The 22,363-nt window shown below is 44.0% G+C and overlaps 1 protein-coding gene across 2 annotated transcripts in view; it reads left to right on the plus strand.

The window, feature by feature from the left end:
* lzic (leucine zipper and CTNNBIP1 domain containing) overlaps window positions 1-22,363 on the plus strand; it is a 66,402-nt gene that overhangs the window by 24,697 nt on the left and 19,342 nt on the right. For both annotated transcript variants that reach the window (XM_039755501.1, XM_039755500.1), the window contains exons 2-7: window positions 1,039-1,232; window positions 4,222-4,284; window positions 10,447-10,526; window positions 12,946-13,076; window positions 19,672-19,763; window positions 20,931-21,020. In XM_039755501.1, coding sequence (XP_039611435.1) covers window positions 1,159-1,232; window positions 4,222-4,284; window positions 10,447-10,526; window positions 12,946-13,076; window positions 19,672-19,763; window positions 20,931-21,020 — 530 coding nt within the window. In that variant the 5' untranslated portion in view covers window positions 1,039-1,158. The remainder of the gene's footprint in view (window positions 1-1,038; window positions 1,233-4,221; window positions 4,285-10,446; window positions 10,527-12,945; window positions 13,077-19,671; window positions 19,764-20,930; window positions 21,021-22,363) is intronic.

The following is a 22,363-nucleotide window of genomic DNA, read 5'->3' on the forward strand; positions in this document are numbered from 1 at the left end:
CTGGCACCTGCCTTCTGCACTGTGTGCTCAAAACTCTGCTAAAACAGGCAGCAGTTGGTTGTCTGCTGCTGGACCATCTGCAGTTTCGCAGGCTCACCGTGTAATGTCTGTCGCCCATTGGCTGATGCTGGGAACATTTAAATCTGGCCGCTGACCTGGCCTGTGCTCATTCTCAGTTTTCTCCCTGAGGAAGGCAATCTGTTCTTGTCATCTGAGGAAGGGAGCTAAAGCACAATGACGTCGGTGTCATCATTTACTTGCTGTGTTTGTGTGTGCTGAAGTGACAGCTTCTGTTTGAAAATGCTTTTGATTGTTCCTGTCTTCACAAAAATAAGGCTGCCTTTTTTGGAAACTTGAACTCGCCTCCTTCTCTCTTGTGCAAGTCTGTGACCCACACATCACTATATATATATATATATATATATATATATATATATATATAGTGCTCTCCATAATGTTTGGGACAAAGACACATTTTTCCTTGATTTCCTCCTCTGTTCCACAGTTCAAAATTACAAATCAAACAATTCAGAGTCGAAGTTAAACTGTGGAGCAGAGGAGGAAATCAAGGAAAAATGTGTCTTTGTCCCAAACATTATGGAGGGCACTGTTTTGATTTATCTGCCTATTTATGTATTTTAACATTTAAAGAGCTTCTGTAAAATAACAGGGGACAAGTGAAGTTCTGTCTAGTTGCATGGTTTCCAATTTTTAAGGCTTTATTTTTCCCTGATAATCCGTACGACTGGCCATGTCTTAATTTGATGGCTTTGGTTCAGTGAGTGGCCAAAGTGTGAAAAATTTGTTCAACAAATTGGTAAGATAAATATCTGCCACAGGACAAAAAAACATTAACAGTTCTGGTTTACCCAATTTGTTGGCCCTAATGTGTCTGTGTGTGTTCACATTTCGATGGGCTGGCGTCCTGTCCAGGGGTTGTTCCTGCCTTGTGTCCTTCTCAGGATTAAGCGGCTTAGTTAAGTGCAGTATGTGTTACGCAGACCAGAACACCTTTTCATTTCTTTTCTTTATTAACAGGTCTAATACATTCATGAGTCATCAAAGCAACAGACACGATCGTCCTCCGAGTGTTTGAGGTCTCAAGGCCTTAAATATCCCACACCATAGAGGTTTCTGAGTGCAGCTAACGGACAGAGAATGATTCATTATTGCCTCGCATTCACCGCACTGCATGTTAGCAGATGGCTGCCCAAACAGAACAGGCTTCAATTGTGAGTATTGCATTGACTTTAGAACACTCAGTCCACTCTCTTATAATCCAAGCCAGAAGTGTGTGTGTTTGTTTTTTTTATATTGTTTATTTTTCTTGAGCTTCTGTAAATTTTTTATTTCACTCTGGGGTCCAATAAAGCATCTTATCTCATCACATCCTTTGTCACGGTGGCAGCAGGCCAAGCAAGTCAGCCCAGACTTTCCTGTCCCCAGCTACAAATTCCAGCAGTTCTGGGGGAATTTCCAGGCGTTCCCAAGCCAGCCGAGAGCTGCTATTCTCTGTACTGTCCTGAGTCTGTGGTGGCATCTCTGCCCAGTGGAATGTGCCCAGAGCAGCTTTAGGGGGAGCCAGCCTGTGGGGCATGATCCAAACGACATGACCGAACCACCGCAACTGGCTTCTGTCACTCCAGAGGAGTAGCGACTCTACTCTGAGGCTCTCCATGAATCTCTGAGCTGCTCTCCCACTCACAAAGTGTCAGCCCAGCCACCCTGAGAAGAAGCCTCATTTCTGCCGCTTGTACTTGCAATCACATTCTTCAAGTCATTACCCACAATTCATGACCATAGGAGAGGACAGGGATGTGGATCAACTGCTTTGTCTCTAGACCCAACTTCACTACAGCGGTGCCCCCTGCTCCAATCTGATCTCATGTTCCCTCTTTCCATCACATGTGAACAAGATACCAAGATACCTGAACTGCTCCACTAGTGGAAGTTGTCCAAACACCTTACTAGAGCAATCCGCTCTTTTCTGAGAGATAACCGTGACGTCAGACTTGGAGGTGCTGATTCTCATCCCAGCGGCGAATCGCTCAAGGGTGTGCCGAGGGTCACAGTCAAATGAGGCAAAGAGGACATCATCATCTGAATAAAGCAACAATACTACCGTTAGGGGACTGGCTGCCTGGGGTGAAGCCTGTTTTGAGGTCAGACGCAGTGAAGTGCTGGCCTGACTGGTGGTATTTTGGAGGCCTACTCACCCTTTTGGTGTTTCGTGTGGAGGATTTCACAACAGTTAAAGGGAAAGCACATAACTACAGTAAATCTCCTACATACGAACAAGTTCCGCTCTGACAGGGCGTTCGCAAGTCCACTTTGTTCGTAAGTCCAGCAAATGAACACAATACAACCCCTTAACTCCTATTGAAAACATGTACAGCTATTTATACATAAGAAAATGCTTTTAAAAGTTAACATTTGTATTTTATTACAGATATCCTGTGTATTTGAACAATAAACAACAGAAAGTGAATTTTTGTTTCCATTGTTTTCCGTCAGCTGATATCACTGCTTACACTGTGCGGTAGCCTGTGCATGCAGACCTAACCTACCTCTCCTCAACTCCTGACGAAAACATATTTGTACTGTACAGTACACCCGAAAATGCTTTAAAAAGTTAATATTTGTATTTTTTGTTATAGATTTCTAGTACATTTTAACAACACACAACTGAAAGTTATTTTTTAGTCCCATTGTTTTCCATCAGCTGATCTTGGTACAGTAGATTTGCTTACTGCTAGCGAACAAGCCTACATGACTGTCTTCAAATCCACACACAAAATGAGCAATCGGATGGCATCATCACTCAATACCCACTGCCCATCACTTAATATTGATGCCCGGTAGGTATTCACGGTGAAGATTCATGGAAGGTTTGGAAGTGAGCACAAAAATAAAATCATTAAAAATGCCCTTCTGGCGTTAACTCCAGTTTGAGTGTATCAAAATAAAAGCCCTTACTAAGGCCATGGTATTCTTGACGGGATGCTCCTATCTGAAAATCGTACATTAGAGTCGATTAGGACTGTCAGTACCCGATCTGCGCATGCATGTGTATTGAAAGCCTGCCATTAAGTGTGCACACATGCATTAAACAGATTGGGCAGTGCCATAAGGTGTGTGATGACGTTGTCTATCGTGAAACAAAACATTAGACATGCGTGGTACAAACTGGGCAATGTCGTGAAGTCAATTTGAGAGCGCGTGCCACAAAATAAACAAACGCGGATCAGGTGCGGTCATAATAGTAAAGTTCTGCACAAGCGGGCGCGACTTGGGTTGTCTTTGTGCGCATGCACACACAGATCGGGTAGTGACAAGGACAAGTCGACGAGAACAGGTGGTTCACCAGATCTGAAAGACGGTCCCCATCGTGCCTGCGCTCCGCCACAGTGCTTGGCTTTATATGGCCTGTTAATGTGGATCTGAGTGAAGGAGAACTTGCCCTGAATGAGGTTCCAACTGTGACCCTGTGGTTTTGTAGAACACGCTTAACTTCAGACATGTTTGTCTTGAAATATGGCGCGTTAACTCTGTGTAATCGGAAATACAGGCAAAAACACAACCACTTGTAGAGGATGCACAAATTTACACGGTAATAGCGTGGGTTTTGCGGTCTGCCTAGAGCCAGGCACGCAAACTAGCTTACGTGCTGCCACGATATTTTACGATAAGTTACGTTACAATTTTTTTTAATTTTTCACTTATTTAAATTATTTTTCATTTATTGAACATGCACGTTTGCAACGTTGAAAGTTCCTAACTTGATGGTTCGTATGTAAGGGACTTACTGTATTGTGAATGAAAAGCTAAACACAACTCACATTGGTTTACAAAAACACTGTTGCTTGCCCACCACACCACCTTTAAAATCCTTATAGAATATTTTTTTGGAATCTAAGAAATGTCTGCTTTTGTTATTTTCTTGGGGAAACCCACAAAGAAAACCACAGGAAGCAAAGGTCAACCGTAAGTCTGTGCCCGACGCAGTGAAAGTCGTCTGTGACAGCCTTGTGCGTATGCGTGTTTCGTGTGTAACAGCTGGGTCGACAATAGCGTCACCCTAACCTAATTTAGCAGACAAATGAATCAAATTGTATAAATATGCACATCGTAGGTGGAAAACACAGCACTGAAGTGGTTTAGGATTTGCATCTTTTGGTTTTAAAATATCACTTAAAGCCGTTTCTCTTTGCTCTCCTGCAGTCTGGTTGTCGTTTTCCTTTTCCTGGTCATCATTTTGGCTCCCCAGATTTATGTTCTACTAAGGTAAGTCATATTTTGATCCGACCTTTTCAAGAATAAATGTTCTTAATTTCATAATTTGTTTAGATTTGAGATCATCTTTGGAAACGTTTTTCTGAATTGTAAGCATTGAGATTTAAAATGAAGGAGTGACGTACATGGAATCAAAACTTTTTGGAATCAATTTTAAAAAACACAGTATGGTGTTATAAATCATCCAGCGTCCATTACTGGATTTGTGAGAAAATATTGCAGTAGCCGACAGGCAGAGTGGGAAGGCCGCTTGTCTCTGAGTGTCCCCTGGGTTGGGTGGGCTTCACTGGTTGATTGGCAGCAGCTCCTCTGTCAGGGAAGGGAAGGACAAGAAAGCACAAGAAAAAAAATACGGCAAAGACTTTTAGAGGAAGAGGTATAAACAGGGTCCTCAATGGCGGCCCTGGAGGGCCGCAGTGGCTACCGGTTTTTCTTTGCAGCCAGTTTCCTAATTAGAACTCAGTCCTTGCTGATGATGAAGCTTCGTATTTAACTTTATCCCTTGTTGGTGCTTTCATTCATCAAAGACAAATTTTAGTTTGATTGTAGATCACAGGTCCGCAGTGGCCGTCCTGGAGGTCCGCAGTGGCTGCAGGTTTTCACTTCAACTGCTTTCTTACTTAGAACCCATTTATTTCCTACTAAAGCAATGAGTTTTTGGGCTTAATTTTAGTTATCTTGCCTGTTACGATTTCTAACCCTTAACTGCCTGTTTTAGTTTTCAGCAACTACGTTTATGTTTTAATTGTCGCCCGTTTTCTGACCCAGACATTAGTTAATAAACCAGCAGCTCTCCAGCTAATGTGCTTCCTTTTAAACCTGTGCATGTGCACCATGAAGTATCTGTGTTAACAAAATAAAATGTTTAGAAATATAGGAGAGGGGAATTGGAAGGAGCGTTAGGTTTAAATCTGTTCCGGTCCACAGAACACATCTGGCCACTGCATAGTACGGCACAGCACGGTTCAGTACAGCTCACCTTCGTTCGGCTCAGTTTGCGTTTCGACTGCAGTTTAGTACCGCTTTAGAGTGGGCGGGATTATTCACGTGTCGTTATAGTTGCGCCGCCTCTACTGCCGTGACATCATCGTAAACGCGCCACAAACAAACACAACAATGGAGCCGTGTGCGCCCAAGAGCTTAGCGACCTCCTGAAAAACTTTTTCATTCCGCGTCGCCCCATCCGGCTCTCGCTGGATCCGCTTCTTGGCTACCAACGAGAGGAACGTCTGCACTTCCTCAATAGACCATGAAACAGCCATTTTTGGTTAAAACAAAATAGTGCGTCCGAACCTTCGCTGGCTGTGCTAAAAATCTAGCGGGTCTGTTGTGTCTCATGTCGCAAGTTCAGTGACGCAGTAATGACGATTTTCTCCGGCCAATCAGTGACCAGCAGAGTTTACACGTCATGTTTTGGTAACGGTTCGGCGCGCTTGGAACCTCGGCTGAGGTGGTACTAAAAAAAGGACCAGGTACTGTTCCCAGTGGAAAACCCCCCAAAAGTGAGCTGAACTGAACCGTGTCGTGCCGTACTATGCAGTGGAAAAGCGCCTATGGAGAATGTTCTCAGAGAAGGAAACCATACAGTGCAACCAAAATCTCTCTTGGGTGAATGAAAGCCACACAGTTCAATACCAGGTTTCATTGTGTGCAAGGACTGTCTTCTAATTGGGAAACTAGTTGGAAGAAGCACTGCAACCCTCCAAGACTCCGTGACTGAGGACTCCTGGTCTTAAGGGATGCTGAAAAGTGCGATGGTGGATAGCAGAAACACGAGAGATTGCTGGTAGGGCCATTAAAGGGGAATGACGCTTTATACTCCAGGAGTCCTGCTGCTGCCTTCCACGCTTGTAACTATCTAGAGCTGCTTTAGTGGCCTGTGGCATGGTGGCCCCGTAACAAATTGCTTCACAGCACTCAATTGCTTTGAGCAATTTGAGCCTTGCACATGGCATCTTCAGGAAGTGTGTATGTGTCATGGGCGATGCTAGTGAGAAGTACAGGGTGCACACAAAGTCCGTATACCTCTTTCTGTTGGAGGATTTTGAAAACACGTTTCGATTGCGGGAACTGCGATAAATCGCGCACTTGTCAGAGAACATAACCTTTTCCTTCTCAGCATTTGTTGGAAATTGGTGCAGCATCAGATCACAAGCTTCCTGACGTCTGTCCAAGTCGGTATCTGATAAGTCATTAATGTGCAAAGGACGCCAACATTTCATTTGCAAGTCCTGCTTGATGTGTTTTCGCATTGTCGATTCCGCTATTCCCAACTCAGCAGCACGTTTACGAGTGGATTTCATTGGGGATCGTTGGACAGACTCTGCCAGGTCTGCACACGTTTCATGCCTTGTGGATGGTCTTCCACTTCGCAGCGCATCTTGGACGCTGCCCGTTGCAAAAGCCATCTTCTCCCACTGCAACAACGTCCTCTTTGTTGGCGATGCCTTCCCAAAACGCACAACAAAGTCATCCATGACGTTTTTGATCGATTTCCCAGTAACAGGCCGCTCATGAACCCACACAGTGGCCACCAAACGCTCCTCGATCGTGAAAACACTTGTGTCACCCATCGCTTCGTCTTGGAATGACCGCCACATTGTTGCGATTTCTTGAGCGGCAGCAGGTGGCATCACCAGACAGGATGTCGGAAACGCACCTCGAAATACCAGGAAGACTTGGGCTGATGTCCACAGGAACCAAATTGTCATGGTTAGTCCTGTAAATGCTCCTAAAGAGAGGGATATACGGACTTTGTGCGGGACCCTGTACAAGGTGGCACTGTTGTTGATTGCAAATGTCTGTGTCTGATGCCGTCCATCTCCATCAGATTGTTGTGACACGCTGGGGTCAAAAGGATTATTATGAGTATAAAATATTACCAGGAAATGGTTACATGAAGCAAAAAATCAAAGTTTAAATGGGAAATCAGAAAAAGACACACGAGAAGACAACCGAAGCACTAGGCCAAAAACGAGAATTGGAAGTCAAAGTCAACAAAAGAGATCAAAAACCAAAATAACGAAATGATGTCCTGTGATGCATGCAACTGCGTCACAATAAAAAACAAAGAAACGAAACAGGAATAAAGCCGATAATGATCAAAAAACCTCAAAATACACTCACCTAAAGGATTATTAGGACCACCATACTAATACGGTGTTTGGCCCCCTTTCGCCTTCAGAACTGCCTTAATTCTACGTGGCATTGATTCAACAAGGTGCTGAAAGCATTCTTTACAAATGTTGGCCCATATTGATAGGATAGCATCTTGCAGTTGATGGAGATTTGTGGGATGCACATCCAGGGCACGAAGCTCCCGTTCCACCACATCCCAAAGATGCTCTATTGGGTTGAGATCTGGTGACTGTGGGGGCCATTTTACTACAGTGAACTCATTGTCATGTTCAAGAAACCAATTTGAAATGATTCGAGCTTTGTGACATGGTGCATTATCCTGCTGGAAGTAGCCATCAGAGGATGGGTACATGGTGGTCATGAAGGGATGGACATGGTCAGAGACAATGCTCAGGTAGCCCGTGGCATTTCAACGATGCCCAATTGGCACTAAGGGGTCTAAAGTGTGCCAAGAAAACATCCCCCACACCATTACACCACCACCACCAGCATGCACAGTGGTAACAAGGCATGATGGATCCATGTTCTCATTCTGTTTACACCAAATTCTGACTCTGCCATTTGAATGTCTCAACAGAAATGGAGACTCATCAGACCAGGCAACATTTTTCCAGTCTTCAACTGTCCAATTTTGGCGAGCTCGTGCAAATTGTAGCCTCTTTTTCCTATTTGTAGTGGAGATGAGTGGTACCCGGTGGGGTCTTCTGCTGTTGTAGCCCAACCGCCTCAAGGTTGTGCGTGTTGTGGCTTCACAAATGCTTTGCTGCATACCTCGGTTGTAACGAGTGGTTATTTCAGTCAAAGTTGCTCTTCTATCAGCTTGAATCAGTCGGCCCATTCTCCTCTGACCTCTAGCATCAACAAGGCATTTTCGCCCACAGGACTGCCGCATACTGGATGTTTTTCCCTTTTCACACCATTCTTTGTAAACCCTAGAAATGGTTGTGCGTGAAAATCCCAGTAACTGAGCAGATTGTGAAATACTCAGACCGGCCCGTCTGGCACCAACAACCATGCCACGCTCAAAATTGCTTAAATCACCTTTCTTTGCCATTCTGACATTCAGTTTGGAGTTCAGGAGATTGTCTTGACCAGGACCACACCGCTAAATGCATTGAAGCAACTGCCATGTGATTGGTTGATTAGATAATTGCATTAATGAGAAATTGAACAGGTGTTCCTAATAATCCTTTAGGTGAGTGTAGATTCTATTTGTAAAATAAAACAATCCACAACACGTATGAAACGTGTCAACTGCAACACAAATTTGCATACCCTAACTTATTTTCCGCATGTAGCAGTACTGTCAGATTCTTAGTTATTATTGTTGTTGTCAAGCTTTGATGTATGTTTGGTTTCATTTCTTTTGTTTTCCTAATTGGAGCAGGCAGGCAGGTCAAGTAACATGCTTATGGTCTGTCTCATAGTGTCAGTGCTGGGATTTGAACCCACAGCCTCAGGGTTGAAGTCCAAACCTCAACACCACGCTGCCTGCCTAATTCACTGCATACCTGAGATATCAGAGTGAGGTTTCAGTGTTCAGCCAACACGAGAGCACTGATGGGAGCCTCTGTGTCTTGATTTGGTGCGATTCTGGGTCCTCGAGGGCCGCCAAGGTTTATTTCCATAGTTCGATCCACTTCTAGCATTGCTTGGTGCGCAGCCCCTGAGGTCAGGACCCTCGCATTATGGATGGAGTAAATGTACGACTATGGGTGCCCATCCTTGTCCAGTCTGTGGATACTGAATCTCTGACGTAGTCAAAGTTTATATTTTTTTGCTTATACTTTCAGTTTTGACCCTCTTGTTCTCTCGACCACAATTATTGTCTCTCATATTGGACTTCAGCCTTTTTTTTTTGTGAGCTTCTCCCGGTTTTTGCTCAAAAAGTGTATTTGCCAGTTTGCTGACAGAGCACTCTTATTATCACGGGATATTTTGCCGATATATTTAGTTCGATCCAGTACTGTGTATTTGCCCAACTGGATTTTTCAAATAAAAATTGATGTGAGTAGTATTTGCAAATTTTCATTGAACACCGTTTATGCTCTCTGACACCAAGTGATTAAAGTAGTCTCGACGTTGAATTCTGCCGTACTGCTGGCACGCCGTTCCTCTTTTCTCATTGTAGCTCTGTAAAGAAGAGCTCCCTGTGTAATTTCCTCATTTTGAACGCTCTTTCCCTTTGGCTTCCATCGAGGTGTCTGCGTGACCCCGAGATGCCCCACCACAAGAAACCTTTACTAACTTTTGACTATCAAAGGTAAACTTTGCTTCATTAAGGTTTGTGGATGGCTCGGTTACTCAACGTTATAACCATTTTCCTTTTTCGGTATGGTATGTAGCATAATTGGGAATGTCTGACAAATGACCCATCTGCGTAGCTGTAATAAGTTTGTGACACATTAGGTTAGCCCAGCAAATACAAGAAGCTCCTCATGTCACATTTGTCACCTCCTTTGTAGAATTCCTTATCTTAGAATCTGTCTTGGTTTAATGGCGTGGCGTTTGTAAAGTGAGCTGGCAAAGTGGTTAGCAGTGCTGGCTTGAAAGACTGAGAGGTCGGCCTGTTCCTTCTGGGTCTGTGTGAATTGTTCACTGGGTACTGCCATTTGCCTTCTGCTTAATAAAGACGAGTCTGCTGGCGTAACTGGTGACTCTTGATTGGCACAATGTGAGTGAGTGTTTGATTGGTGCCCCTTCTAATGTGTGTTAACATCCTGTGCCCTCTAACTCTTAACTGGCTAAAATAAGCGTGAAAAAGGAGGAATGGATGCCCTCAATAAGGCAGTATCACCAAATACATTTGTCTTGTGCAGAGAGGTAACACTGGGATGCCTAAACAGCAAATGACATTTAAAATTCAATTCTGCTGTGCGCTCCATTTCTTCAGCTTTCTGTCTTCAATTTTTCAACAAACTTTCATTATTTATTCAGTGTCAGCAGATGAACTGATGTCCAAATTTCTTTGACTGACTTTCTCTTTTATTTCTTTTTTTTTTGTTTGCATGAAAGACCCGCTTCATCTCGTTTCTGCCAGCAGCCGCTTTTGAATAATCTGGTTTGCTCCATCGTTTTTACTTTCTTTACAACAGGTATGTAACTGTTAAAAATTGCCACTTCATATACTGTTAAATGGACATTTTAAAAAGTTAATTCTATTCACCATCCTGTTAAATGTATTGTAGAGACGATAGCATGGCCATGGGTTTTTGGTTTTTTTTAGGGGGCCTTGAGATTGTGCTGAAATGAGGACTTTTGAGGTTTTAGATTATCTGCTTCTATCTCATGTGTGTTTCAGCATCGCACAAAACAAAAGAAATGACATTTTTACTACTTAATGCTTCTTCTTAGGAGTCACCACAGCTGATCATCTTATTCCATATCCTCCTGTCCTCGTCATCTTGCTCTGTCACACCCAACACCTGCATGTCCTCTCTGACTACATCCATAAACCTCCTCTTAGGCCTTTCTCTTTTCCTCCTTTTCTTGTTCTTCTTCCTACTCTTCTTCTTCTTCTTCTTTCGGCTGCTCCTGTTAGGGGTTGCCACAGCAGATCATCTTCTTCCATATCTTCCTGTCCTCGTCATCTTGTTCTGTCACACCTGTCACCTGCATGTCCTCTCTCACCACATCCATAAACCTTCTCTTAGGCCTTCCTCTTTTCCTCTTCCCTGACAGCTCCATCCTTAGCATCCTTCTCCCAATACACCCCTCATCTCTCCACTTCACATGTCCAAACCAACACAATCTCGCCTCTCTGACGTCAAACTGTCCAACCTGAGCTGACCCCCTAAAGTCCTCGTTCCTAATCCTGTCCATCCCAGTCACGCCCAATGCCAATCTTAACACCTTTCATGCTCGGCCTCCTGTCTTTATGCCAATGTAGCACAAATACCAGTTTGCACCTTTTATACAGTAGGTGAAGAAAAAAGTTCACCTTATTGATATTTGAAAAGACACGTCAGACAGAGGAGCAGTGGCCGTCTGTGATTTGCTGTTTGGCCCAATGTTAGGGACTGAAATGGCAAACCTGATGTTTGCACCCTAACACGATGTTACCGTTAGTCTGCAGTGCCGCTTGTGTTCCCGTTGTGTTTAATTGTGTCTGATGTGTTGTCTGCCATTTGTGTAGTAAGTGTAGTTCTGTATAATAAGAAAACATTCAAAACAGCATTTCTTATTTATAACAAGTGACAATGTACACCATTATCACAAAAGCACAAAAAATATCTTTTTGTAGGCACAGTATGGTGATTTCCCTTCTGCAGTTTTGAGTAAGCCTTTCTACGATACTGAAAGTTGGATTTTTGCTTTAGTTTCATAAGCAATGGAATGGTACTGGGCCAGTAAGCATTAGACACAGAAGAAGACAAAAGATATTGCTAGAACAATTAAATCCATATACAGTGGAACCTCGGTTCACAAACGTCTCGGTTCACAAATGTCTCGGTACACGTACAACTCGGTTTACGACCAAACAGTTCGCCGTACTTTTGCCTCAGTTCACGACCACACACTCGGTATACGAACAAGCCAGTTTCCCTTTAGGTTTGTACATGTTCAGTCTCTCCCTGTGCATTTCCTGTGCAGCGAGCGAGCGAGCGAGAGAGAGCGACACACACACACAGGTGCACGTGCGCGAGAGCGACACACACACACACACACACAGGCGCGAGAGACACACACACACACACACACGAGACAGAGGCACACACAGGCGCTCCAGGCTCGCGAAAGAGACACACTCACACATGAAAGAGAGAGAGAGAGCGACACACACACACAGGCGCGAGAGCGACACACACACACACACACACACACAGACGCGAGACAGAGACACACTCACACATGAAAGAGAGAGAGAGAGAGTGAGTGACACACACACACAGGCGCGAGACAGAGACACACTCACACATGAAAGAGAGAGCAAGCGAGCGAGAGAGGGAAGGCTGGACACATAAGGTAGATTTGGCTTGTTTTTCTTTTCACTTCTGTTTCCAGCGATCGGTTCGTAGCGTGCATTGTTGCAATGTTACTTTTCTTGGTGGTTTATTCAATTACAGATTTTTCAAATGTTCATTTTTTTTCCTGTGCTTAAAACTCATTAAAAAAAAAAAGTGTTTTTAGGTAGCGGGTCGTAAGGCTATAGCGCGAACTCTTGCAGTGTTAGTTTTCTCTGTTGTTCAAGGTTTTCTTAGTGTTAGTCAATGTTTTTACATTTAGTTTACTATTACGCTGTGCATTCTGTGGTATAGTTAACTATATTTGTGCTTAAAAACTAAAAAAATATATATTTACCTACACTTTGTACGGTCTGGAATGGATTCATTGTATTTACACACAATCCTATGGTGGAAATTGCTTCGATTCAATCGAGTTTTGGAACGGATTATGGTCGTGAACCGAGGTTCCACTGTACATTCAAATTCTGGAAGGCTGAAAATTCTTTGTGTTTTTTTTTTTAAACATTTTTTTATTTTGCTTCTGAAATCAGGAATATTTTTCTTTCAGGTTTCTCGGTGGTCTTGTCTGTAACAGACCCCATTCCTCAAGAGGTGGCCGCAGCATTTCATGTGTTTGCAGTGGCGTCTTTTGGAGCTGGAGTGACGACGACTGTTTTTACTGCCAGAGCTCTGCCTTGTGTAAGTGGCGCTTCCCTGATACGTTTATATAACGTTGTACCAGACCACTTTCTAGAGCCCACTGCTTGATTAGGGGTGGTAATGATCAATGACATCAGGTCGAGGTCGGACCAGAAGGTGACCTGAGACAGACCCAGAAGCTGTGTAAAGGGACTAAACCGGGTAAGTGACGGCCATAATGACAAGGGGAGGCCGCGGTAGATGTGTTGGTTTAATCTGCAGATCTACTGCTGCGTACCATTTGAACTGGAAAGTCAGAATTTCCGAGTTCCCAATAAGAGGTTTCAACTGGAATTGGATTTCCTTGGAAAGTCGGGATAGCCTCACCAACCCCAACCTTGAAACCTAAAATGGCTGCACTGCACATCAACAGTAAGTGAAAGCTGTAGTGTTGCGCTGTGTATTTGCACTTCTGTCCATTTGTGTCTCCTTATATCATTCGTGCACACATTGCTGTCCAACGTCTATCTGCGGACATGTTGCTACAGCGTTTCAATGTGCAAAATACAATGTGATGCATTCTTGTCCAGTTGCTCAGCAGTTAGTCAGTCATTGTCTAACCTGCTTAAGTCCTGAACAGGGTTGTGGGGGTTTGTCGGAGCTCCCAGCTACCACTCGGTGCATGGCAGGAACAAACCCTGGAGAGGGTGCCAGTCCATCACAGGCCGCACATGCACCCACTGCGCCCCCAACCACACACTAAAGCCAATTTAGGATCGCCAATCCAACTAACCTGCATGTCTTTGGACTGCGGGAGGAAACCCACGCAGACACGGGGAGAACATGCAAACTCCACACAGACATGAACTCCTGGTCTCCTTACATCTCCTCACAGCTGGGCAGCCGCGCTGCCAACGTGCTGCCCAGTTGTTCAGCAGTTGTTTGTATTCTGAAAGAGCAAGCACAACAAAGGTTTTCCTCAAGGTGTCCATATTGATTTTCCGGCTGGTGAACTCGGGTGTCATGTCATTTGTAGCTCCTACATCTGACTTACACGGTAAATGGAACGCAGCATAACACCGTGGCAAAAATGAGCACAGCAACGAGACACAAGGCGGTCCTGCGGCATCGTTATACATGGTGTCTGTTGTGATGACATTAAAAGAGTTGGAGCTCCACCTTGGTGACCCCATATAATTGAAATAGCAAGATGGCTGGTTCTGGGCTTATATGGTGACTTGGCAGGGAAAGGGTGGGTTCAGGAGGACAGATGGTAGAAGTGATGTCAGAGGTGGAGTGACTGTCAGTCTTCTGTCCTGAAGAGAGAAGGCATTAGACCACAGCGCCAGCCTCTGGTTCGGCAGGTTATTACAATCACCAGAGCCCTTAAGCTGCCTTCCGTGTGGACACATGTGACACTATAGACACAAATAGTGCGTATATAAAATAAAAAAACATAACTGTCATGTCTCAGCCAGGGTGTGTTCCTTTGCTTATGTTTATTTTTCTTTTCTGTTTCATTTTTGGTGACTGTGAAGTATTATTTTGCTGATGCTAATTGTTTGTATTTTTGTTACTATTATTACTGCATATGTATTACTCGTTTTGAGGCGGGGCCACCCCAGTGTCACTGCTGAAGGACCGCCCTCTGCCTGTATATGGGGGCGGTCCTTGGCTGAGGTTCACAGAGGACATTATGATTGGGGGGGTTGATTTTTGGGTTTCTGGGTTGTTTGCTTCTGTCTTTGGGTTTTTGATTCTTGGTTTACAGATTAGGACTAATTTGCTGCGGGTTGCATTTTTAGGAAACCTTTTTGGCTCATTCTGTATTTATCTTTAATTTGTGTGAATTATAAATAAAGCAGTAACAGCAGACTTCACGATAACGTGCAGTGAATACACTTGACTGGAGCATTCCTAGTCTTCATCCTCTTTCTCTGTACGTTCATCATCCGTTTGCTCAGAGGTTGATGCGCTTGCTGTTTCCTGGGCAGCTCTGCTTTTCTCCGACCTAGTGGCCCGCTTCTTCTCTTCTTTCGTCGGCATCTTTTTGCGTTAAAACTGATTCTTGGTGTTTGTGCTGCAATTACTTAGTATGTTTTTCTTAATTTTTCACTTAAGCTGACACTTAAGTCTTCAATCTGCCTCAAGAATGATGTAAGATATGAAGAGTTAGGGGAAGTGACAGCGAAGGTGGTAGGGATGAGAACGGCGCCCATACACATGTGCCACATGGCAGTCCTGCTGGCCGCTGCAGAGAGTTGATTCTACAATAAAATAAAATAAAAATAAAAAGAGTAGTAAAAATCATTACCCTGCAAGCGGACAGTAGAGATCACGTAGTATATGTGTACTGCATTTCGGTCAAATGGTTTGCGAGCTACAGATGATTTAAAATCCTGGACAGACGAACAGACAGCCACAGTAGCATATTTTATATACTCAGCAAAAAAAGAAACGTCCCTTTTTCAGGACTGTGTATTTCAACAATAATGTTTTAAAAATCCAAATAACTTTACAGATCTTCATTGTAAAGGGTTTAAACAATGTTTTCCATGCATGTTCAATTAACCATAATCAATCAATTAACATGCACCTGTGGAATGGTCGTTAAGACCTTAACAGCTTACAGAAAGTAGGCATTTAAGGTCACAGTTCTAAAAACGCAGGACACTAAAGAGACTTGTCTACCGACTGTGAAAAACACCCAAAGAAAGATGCCCAGGGTCCCTGCTCATCTGCGTGAACGTGCATTAGGCATGCTGCAGGGAGGCATGAGGACTGCTGATGTGGCTAGCTAGGGCAATAAATTGCCATGTCCGCACTGTGAGACGCCTAAGACAGCGCTACAGGGAGACAGGAAGGACAGCTGATCATCCTCGCAGTGGAAGACCACGTGTAACAACACCTGCACAGGATCGGTACATCCGAATATCACACCTGCGTGACAGGTACAGGATGGCCACAACAACTGCCCGAGTCACACCAGGAACACACAATCCCTCCATCAGTGCTCAGACTGTCCGCAATAGGCTGAGACAGGCTGGACTGAGGGCTTGTAGGCCTGTTGTAAGGCAGGTCCTTACCAGACATCACCAGCAACAACGCCGCCTATGGGCACAAACCCACCTTCGCTGGACCAGACAGGAGTGGCAAAAAGTGCTCTTCACTGATGAGTCACGGTTTTGTCTCACCAGGGGTGATGGACGGATTCGTGTTAATCGTCGAAGGAATGAGTGTTACACCGAGGCCTGTACCCTGGAGCGAGATCAATTTGGAGGTGGGGGTCCGTCATGGTCTGGGGCGGTATATCACATCACCATCGGACTGAGCTTGTTGTCATTGCAGGCAATCTCAATGCCTTGCGGTACAGGGAAGACATCCTCCTCCCTCATGTGGTACCCTTTATGCGTGCTCATCCGGACATGATCCTCCAGCAGGACAAAGCCACCAGCCATACTGCTCGTTCTGTGCGTGAGTTTCTGCATGACAGCAATGTCAGTGTTCTGCCATGGCCAGCGAAGAGCCCGGATCTCGATCCCATTGAGCACGTCTGGGACCTGTTGGATCGCAGGGTGAGGGCTAGGGCCATTCCCCTCAGAAATGTCCAGAAACTTGCAGGTGCCTTGGTGGAAGAGTGGGGTAACATCTCACAGCAAGAACTGACAAATCTGGTCCAGTCCATTCGGAGGAGATGCACTGCAGTACTTCAAGCAGCTGGTGGCCACACCAGATACTGACTGGTACTTTTGATTTTGAGCCTCCCTTCATTCAGGGACACATTGTGAAACATTTTTAGTTTATGTCTTATGGTGTTGACTCTTTTAGTGTTCGTACAAATATTTACACATTAAGTTTACTGAAAGTAAAAACAGTTGAAAGTCAGAGGACGTTTCTTTTTTTTTTTGCTGAGTATATAAAGATATCATCTTTTATGACAATTTTTTTTTATTTGCCCTTTAATTCAGAGTTGTTTTTAACAGTTTTCCTTTCCCTCAGGAGATATTTTCTTACATTTTGGACTTTTTTTGAACTTTTGGAGCCAAACCCCGTTGTGGGTTGCCACAAACTTGACAAAAAGACCCCAAAAGGTTTGGCGCAGCCACCCGTGTATGTTGTTTTTATTCCTGGCTACAAAATCGGATGATTTGATGGTATTACAGATTAGAGTCCACAACAGAACTGTTTTGCTGGCACAAAGATGTCGGCTTTAAAGGAGAGCAGAGGAAGTGATGTCATCAGTAGGCCCAAGGCCGGAAGTGAGGTCATTGGAACCAGAAGTGGTGTCGTTGCAGTTGGAACAGGAAGTGACATCATCGGGGCCAGGTGGAATTTGCAATAACTGGTCTGCAGAGAAGTGAAAGAAGGACTCTGTGCACTCTGCCTCCCCCTGGTCTGGCGTGGAATTGTTCTCATTCAGGCCCTCCCATGGGCACGTGTGTGACAGGATCCATGTAGCCTGAAGCCTGCCAGTAGAGCCGAGGGGTCAGGCTGCCTGGAATGAGGCCTGTTTCTGGCCTAGCCTGGTGAAGGTTCCTGACCAGGTTTATGGGTTATTTAGAGGCTTCACATCCTTTTATTATTTTGAGTGCATTTGAATCCAAACAGTAACACTCTCAACTCTAATTAAGCCCGTTTAAGATAGTGGGGATGGAGCCTAACCTAACAACTCTGGGTGCAACTGTCCAGGATGGGTTTCATCAGAGGTCTGCTCACACAAGGGCCCATCTTGGGATTGTCAGTTAACCTAACTAGGAAGCGTCTGTGGATGTGAGAAGGACACACGTACAGACATGGAGGAAACGTGCAAGTGTCACGCAGACGATGACCAGGTACAGGATTGAAGCCCAGAAAGCTTCATCCATGAGGCACCACGGATACCCACTGCACCACTGAGTTGCCCTTGTAAGCTGTGTAATATTACTATTATTTATTTATTTATTTATTTATTTTTGCATACTAGAAAGTTCTTGTGTGACACTCCCTTCTACACTGTGTGCACAATTATTAGGCAAGTTGTATTTTTGAGGATTAATTTTAATATGGAACAAACGCAGTGCTATCAGTCAATCCAAAATGTTAATAAACCTGAAACCTGAATGCTTCACAACGGAAATGTGAGTGTGAACATCATCAGGGAATACATATGTGCACAATTATTAGGCAACTATTAGTGTGCAGATTTATTATGCAACTAAAGGAAAAATGAACATTTTCCCATCTCACTTGTTTATTTTCATCTGTTATAGTGAGAATAATAAACAAACACCTCAAAATTTACAAATAAACATCTCTGACATTTCAAAAAAAAATCAATCAATCAATGACCAATATAGCCACCCTTCTTTCCAATAACAGTCATAAGCCTTTCCATTCATGGAGTCTGTCAGTTTCTTGATCTGTTGACGATCAGCTTTTTGTGGAGCAGTGACTACAGCCTCCCAGACACTCTTCAGAGAGGTGTATTGTTTTTCTCCCCCGTAAATCTAGCGTTTAAGAAGTGCCCACAAGTTCTCGATAGGGTTTAGGTCAGATGAGGAAGGGGGGCCATGTCATTATTCCTTCATCTTTAAGGCCTTTACTGGCTGGCCACGCAGTGGAGAACTTCGATGCAAGTGATGGAGTATTGGCCTGCATAAAAATCATGGTCTTCTTCCTGTATCACTGTTTGAAGAAAGTGTCTTCAAAAAACTGGCAGTAGGTTTGGGAGTTGATTTTGAGTTCATCTTCAATGCAACAAGGTCCAACTAGCTCATCTTTAAAAATACCAGCTCATACCAGTACCCCACCTCCACGTTGGAGTGGAGCTCTGTGCCCATTACTGATCCACAGGTCCATCCATCTGGTCCATCAAGAGTCACTCTCATCTCATCGGTCCATAAAACCTTTGAAAAAAATCTGTCTTCAGATATTTCTTGGCCCAGTTTTGACGTTTCAACTTATGTTTCTTGTTCAGTGGTGGTTGGGTTTCAGCCCTCCTTACCTTGGCCATGTCTTTGAGCACTGAACACCTTGTACTTCTGGGCACTCCAGGTAGGTTGCAGCTCTGGAATATGAAAGTACTGGAGGATAATGGGTTCCTGGTAGCTTCACGTTTGATTCTTCTCAAATCTTTGGCAGCTAATTTGCGTCTTTTGTTCTCAACACGTTTCTTGCGACCCTGTTGACTATTTGCAACAAAATGTTTGATGGTTCTGTGATCACACACCAATATCTTAGCAATTCCAAAAGTGCTGCATCCCTCTGAAAGACTTTTTACAATTTTTGACTTTTCAGAGTCAGTTAAATCTCTTTTTTGGCCCATTTTGCCTGAGGAAAACTAGCTGCCTAATAATTCTGCACACCTTGATATAGGGTGTTGATCTCCTTAGGCCACACCCTCCCTCATTACACAAATACACATCACCTGACGTGCTTAAATCCAATAAGCATTCAAGTTAATACAGCTTGGAGTTGGAATATACGCATTAAAAATGATGATATGGTCAAAATACTCACTTGCCTAATAATTGTGCACACAGTGTAGGTATGGGGTGGTCTGTTAAGGTGCAGTGATCCAAACTCCAGACAGCAGCCTGGAGAAACAAGGACACCTCATTCACTGCTGCTGTCTAGCGGCGCAAGTAATGGAGTGTTTTGTGTGCTTCTGTTTCAGGCTGGGACGACCCCTGAGCTTTACCACCTGTCTTTGGTGCTGTCACTGGGCTGTGTGCTTTCATCAGGCAAGTGCATATCTGCTACTGTAAGGTGAGCCTTCCCAGGACAGGTTTAAACGCAGAAGCAAGCAGACAAGGCGTTTGTAAGACTTTAGTAAGTCATTCATGATTTGTGTAACCCCATCCCTCTCTCCCCCATTATACTGCATATCCTGGGCAAACAAAGACATCTGCAATGAAAATGAATATCAATGTTCATTATACACGACTCCGTAGCTTCTTCACAAGGACTGAGCCCCTTTTAAAATAAATGAGAAGCAAACTCCAGATTATTGGTGGCATTTCTAATATTTGACGGCAAGTAGAAATGAGTAACAGTGTAAATCACGGGTGTCGAACTCCGGTCCTGGAGGGCCGCAGAGGCTGCAGGTTTTCATTCCAACCATCTTCTCAATTAGTGACCAGTTTTGGCCGCTAATTAACATCTTCTGCCTTTGTTTTAATTAACTTGACTCGGACCCCTTTGTTGTTTCTTTACCCTTAATTAGCAGCCAAACAATAATGAGACACAAAACAAAATGTCACATGAGCAGCTCACCTGCGCCCATCACACAATATCTGAACATAAAGAACGGTGAAGGTCTCAGTAAGGCTGATCTCTCAGGTCACCAAAACATTTCTCAGAAACGTGTTCTTAAAAAAAAAAAAAACAGAAAAATCAACAGTTCTGGAAATGTCTGCTGTGGCAGAATGAGAGCAGCAACAAGTCGTGGAATTAAAGAACGAGTTTAATTAACAGCAAGAGTGAGCTTCTGATTAAGAGAGTGGTTGGAGTTTGAAATCCCAGTTTAGCTGCTCACCTGTCAGCTCGTCTCACGTCTCATTTCTGTTTGGCTGCCATTTAATGAAGAAAGGGATCAACTCAGAGGACTGAATCCTTAAAGAACAGGGCTATGAAAATGAGGGGAAAAGAAATAAATTAGCAGTGAAAACTGGACACTGATTAGGAAAAGGTTAGAATGAAAACCTGCAGCCACTGCAGCCCACCAGGCCCAGAGTTGGACCCCCCCCGCTAAGTGAAAAAGGTTATTTTTAGCATAATGTGTTATTTTTTTCTTTTTAAAAAGTATAAAGAAAAAAAAGTGGAACAAAATGTAACCATTATTAGAATCTCAACTTTTTTCTTTTTTTTTATTTGTGCTTTTTGAACGTTGACATTTACGTTTTATTTTTACATTGTATTGTGTTCTCGTTGCAGTTTTTTTCACAATCAGAGGGGCATACAGACTGGCAGTTTCCAAGACGGCTGTGAGGTGGTCTCTGGCGAAGTGGTGCACGCTTTGAGCGGGTATGCTTGCTTATTCTGTGATGCAGCTGCTTATTAATAATGCAGACTCCTTCTATTACAACCACGGAGGGGCAGAGAGATGGAAAATTCCACTCGGCTTTTATTTATTTATTTATTTATTACTCTGCTAAATTATTTAGTTATTGAGCACCACTGAGCTATTGAGTGAACAGACAATACACACCTTCATCTTTTAATGTTCGGATGGTACATAAAAGTAGCCAGATTAGATTAGAGTGTCAGTTATTTGACATGCTTGTTTGTTTTCTATTTCTATCATTTTATGTTTAAGAGAAATTGTTGGCAAACGTCAAATGTTCATTTCATTCACTGAAGGTGAGAACACGTCCCCTCCTACACCTGTGTACCGTACGCTCGGTTTGTTCAAATTTTTGGGATGGTTGAAGCCTTGTGAATGAATACCCTGGAGCAGGGGGGTCTTTAAAGGGCATCGGGGGTACAGGTGTGCATTTACCAATCAAAACACCGTGTTCACCAGAGCCCACCCTCAGCTTTGACAAGTGACAGCAGCACTTTTATTTCTAGCCATTGTTCTTCCCGTCTACCTGTCGTATAATAATTCAGCAGGTTGTCTCTTCTATTGTCTCTGCCTGTTTGTGCACTGCTGCTGCTCCTCCATGTTGAGTGTTTAACACTCCCAGCTGTGACTCCCCTGGAGACCAAGCAGTGCGGCCTCTTTTATGGAGGACATGGCAGTACATCCGGTGCTAGGGCTTCGCCCATTGGCAGCATTTCTGGGCCATAGGGAAATCCCAAATAGTATGGAGTGTGACTCCCCGCCGCACCCCCTAGCAGCACCCACAGACCCCATCAGGGTTACGCTACCAGACTACAATTCCCAGCATTCCCCACGGGTACCCAAATGGGTACGGATATCCAGGGCTCCTGCCATCTAGCATACGAGGGGAGACAATAAGTATGAACTACTGCTCTCAACTCTCCCTATCCAGGTAAGGACCCCAAACCAATTCTGGCTGGCATGTGGGACCCACCATATTGTTCCTCAAACTACCAAATGATAAAACACTAAGGTCTGAGTGTCCAGGCCCTTTGAGCCATCTGAAGGAGGAAGAGCGAGTGTGAGACACACAAGGAGATGTAAAGACACACGGCAAGAGAGTCTTCTTCAAAAGCTGCATACGTAAATCTAGACAGGAGGCGAGAAAGGCGTCTCAAAGAGTGACGGGGTCTGAGCTTTACAGGAATGTGTTTGAGAGAGAGAGCGCCATTAGGAGACATTCAGGCACACGCAAATACAGAGGGAAGATGCTGAAGGTACACGTAGGGCAAAAAGTAGAAATCATTTTTATAAATATTCCATC

This window comes from Polypterus senegalus, chromosome 6 (assembly GCF_016835505.1).
Source record: "Polypterus senegalus isolate Bchr_013 chromosome 6, ASM1683550v1, whole genome shotgun sequence".
NCBI lineage: Eukaryota > Metazoa > Chordata > Cladistia > Polypteriformes > Polypteridae > Polypterus > Polypterus senegalus.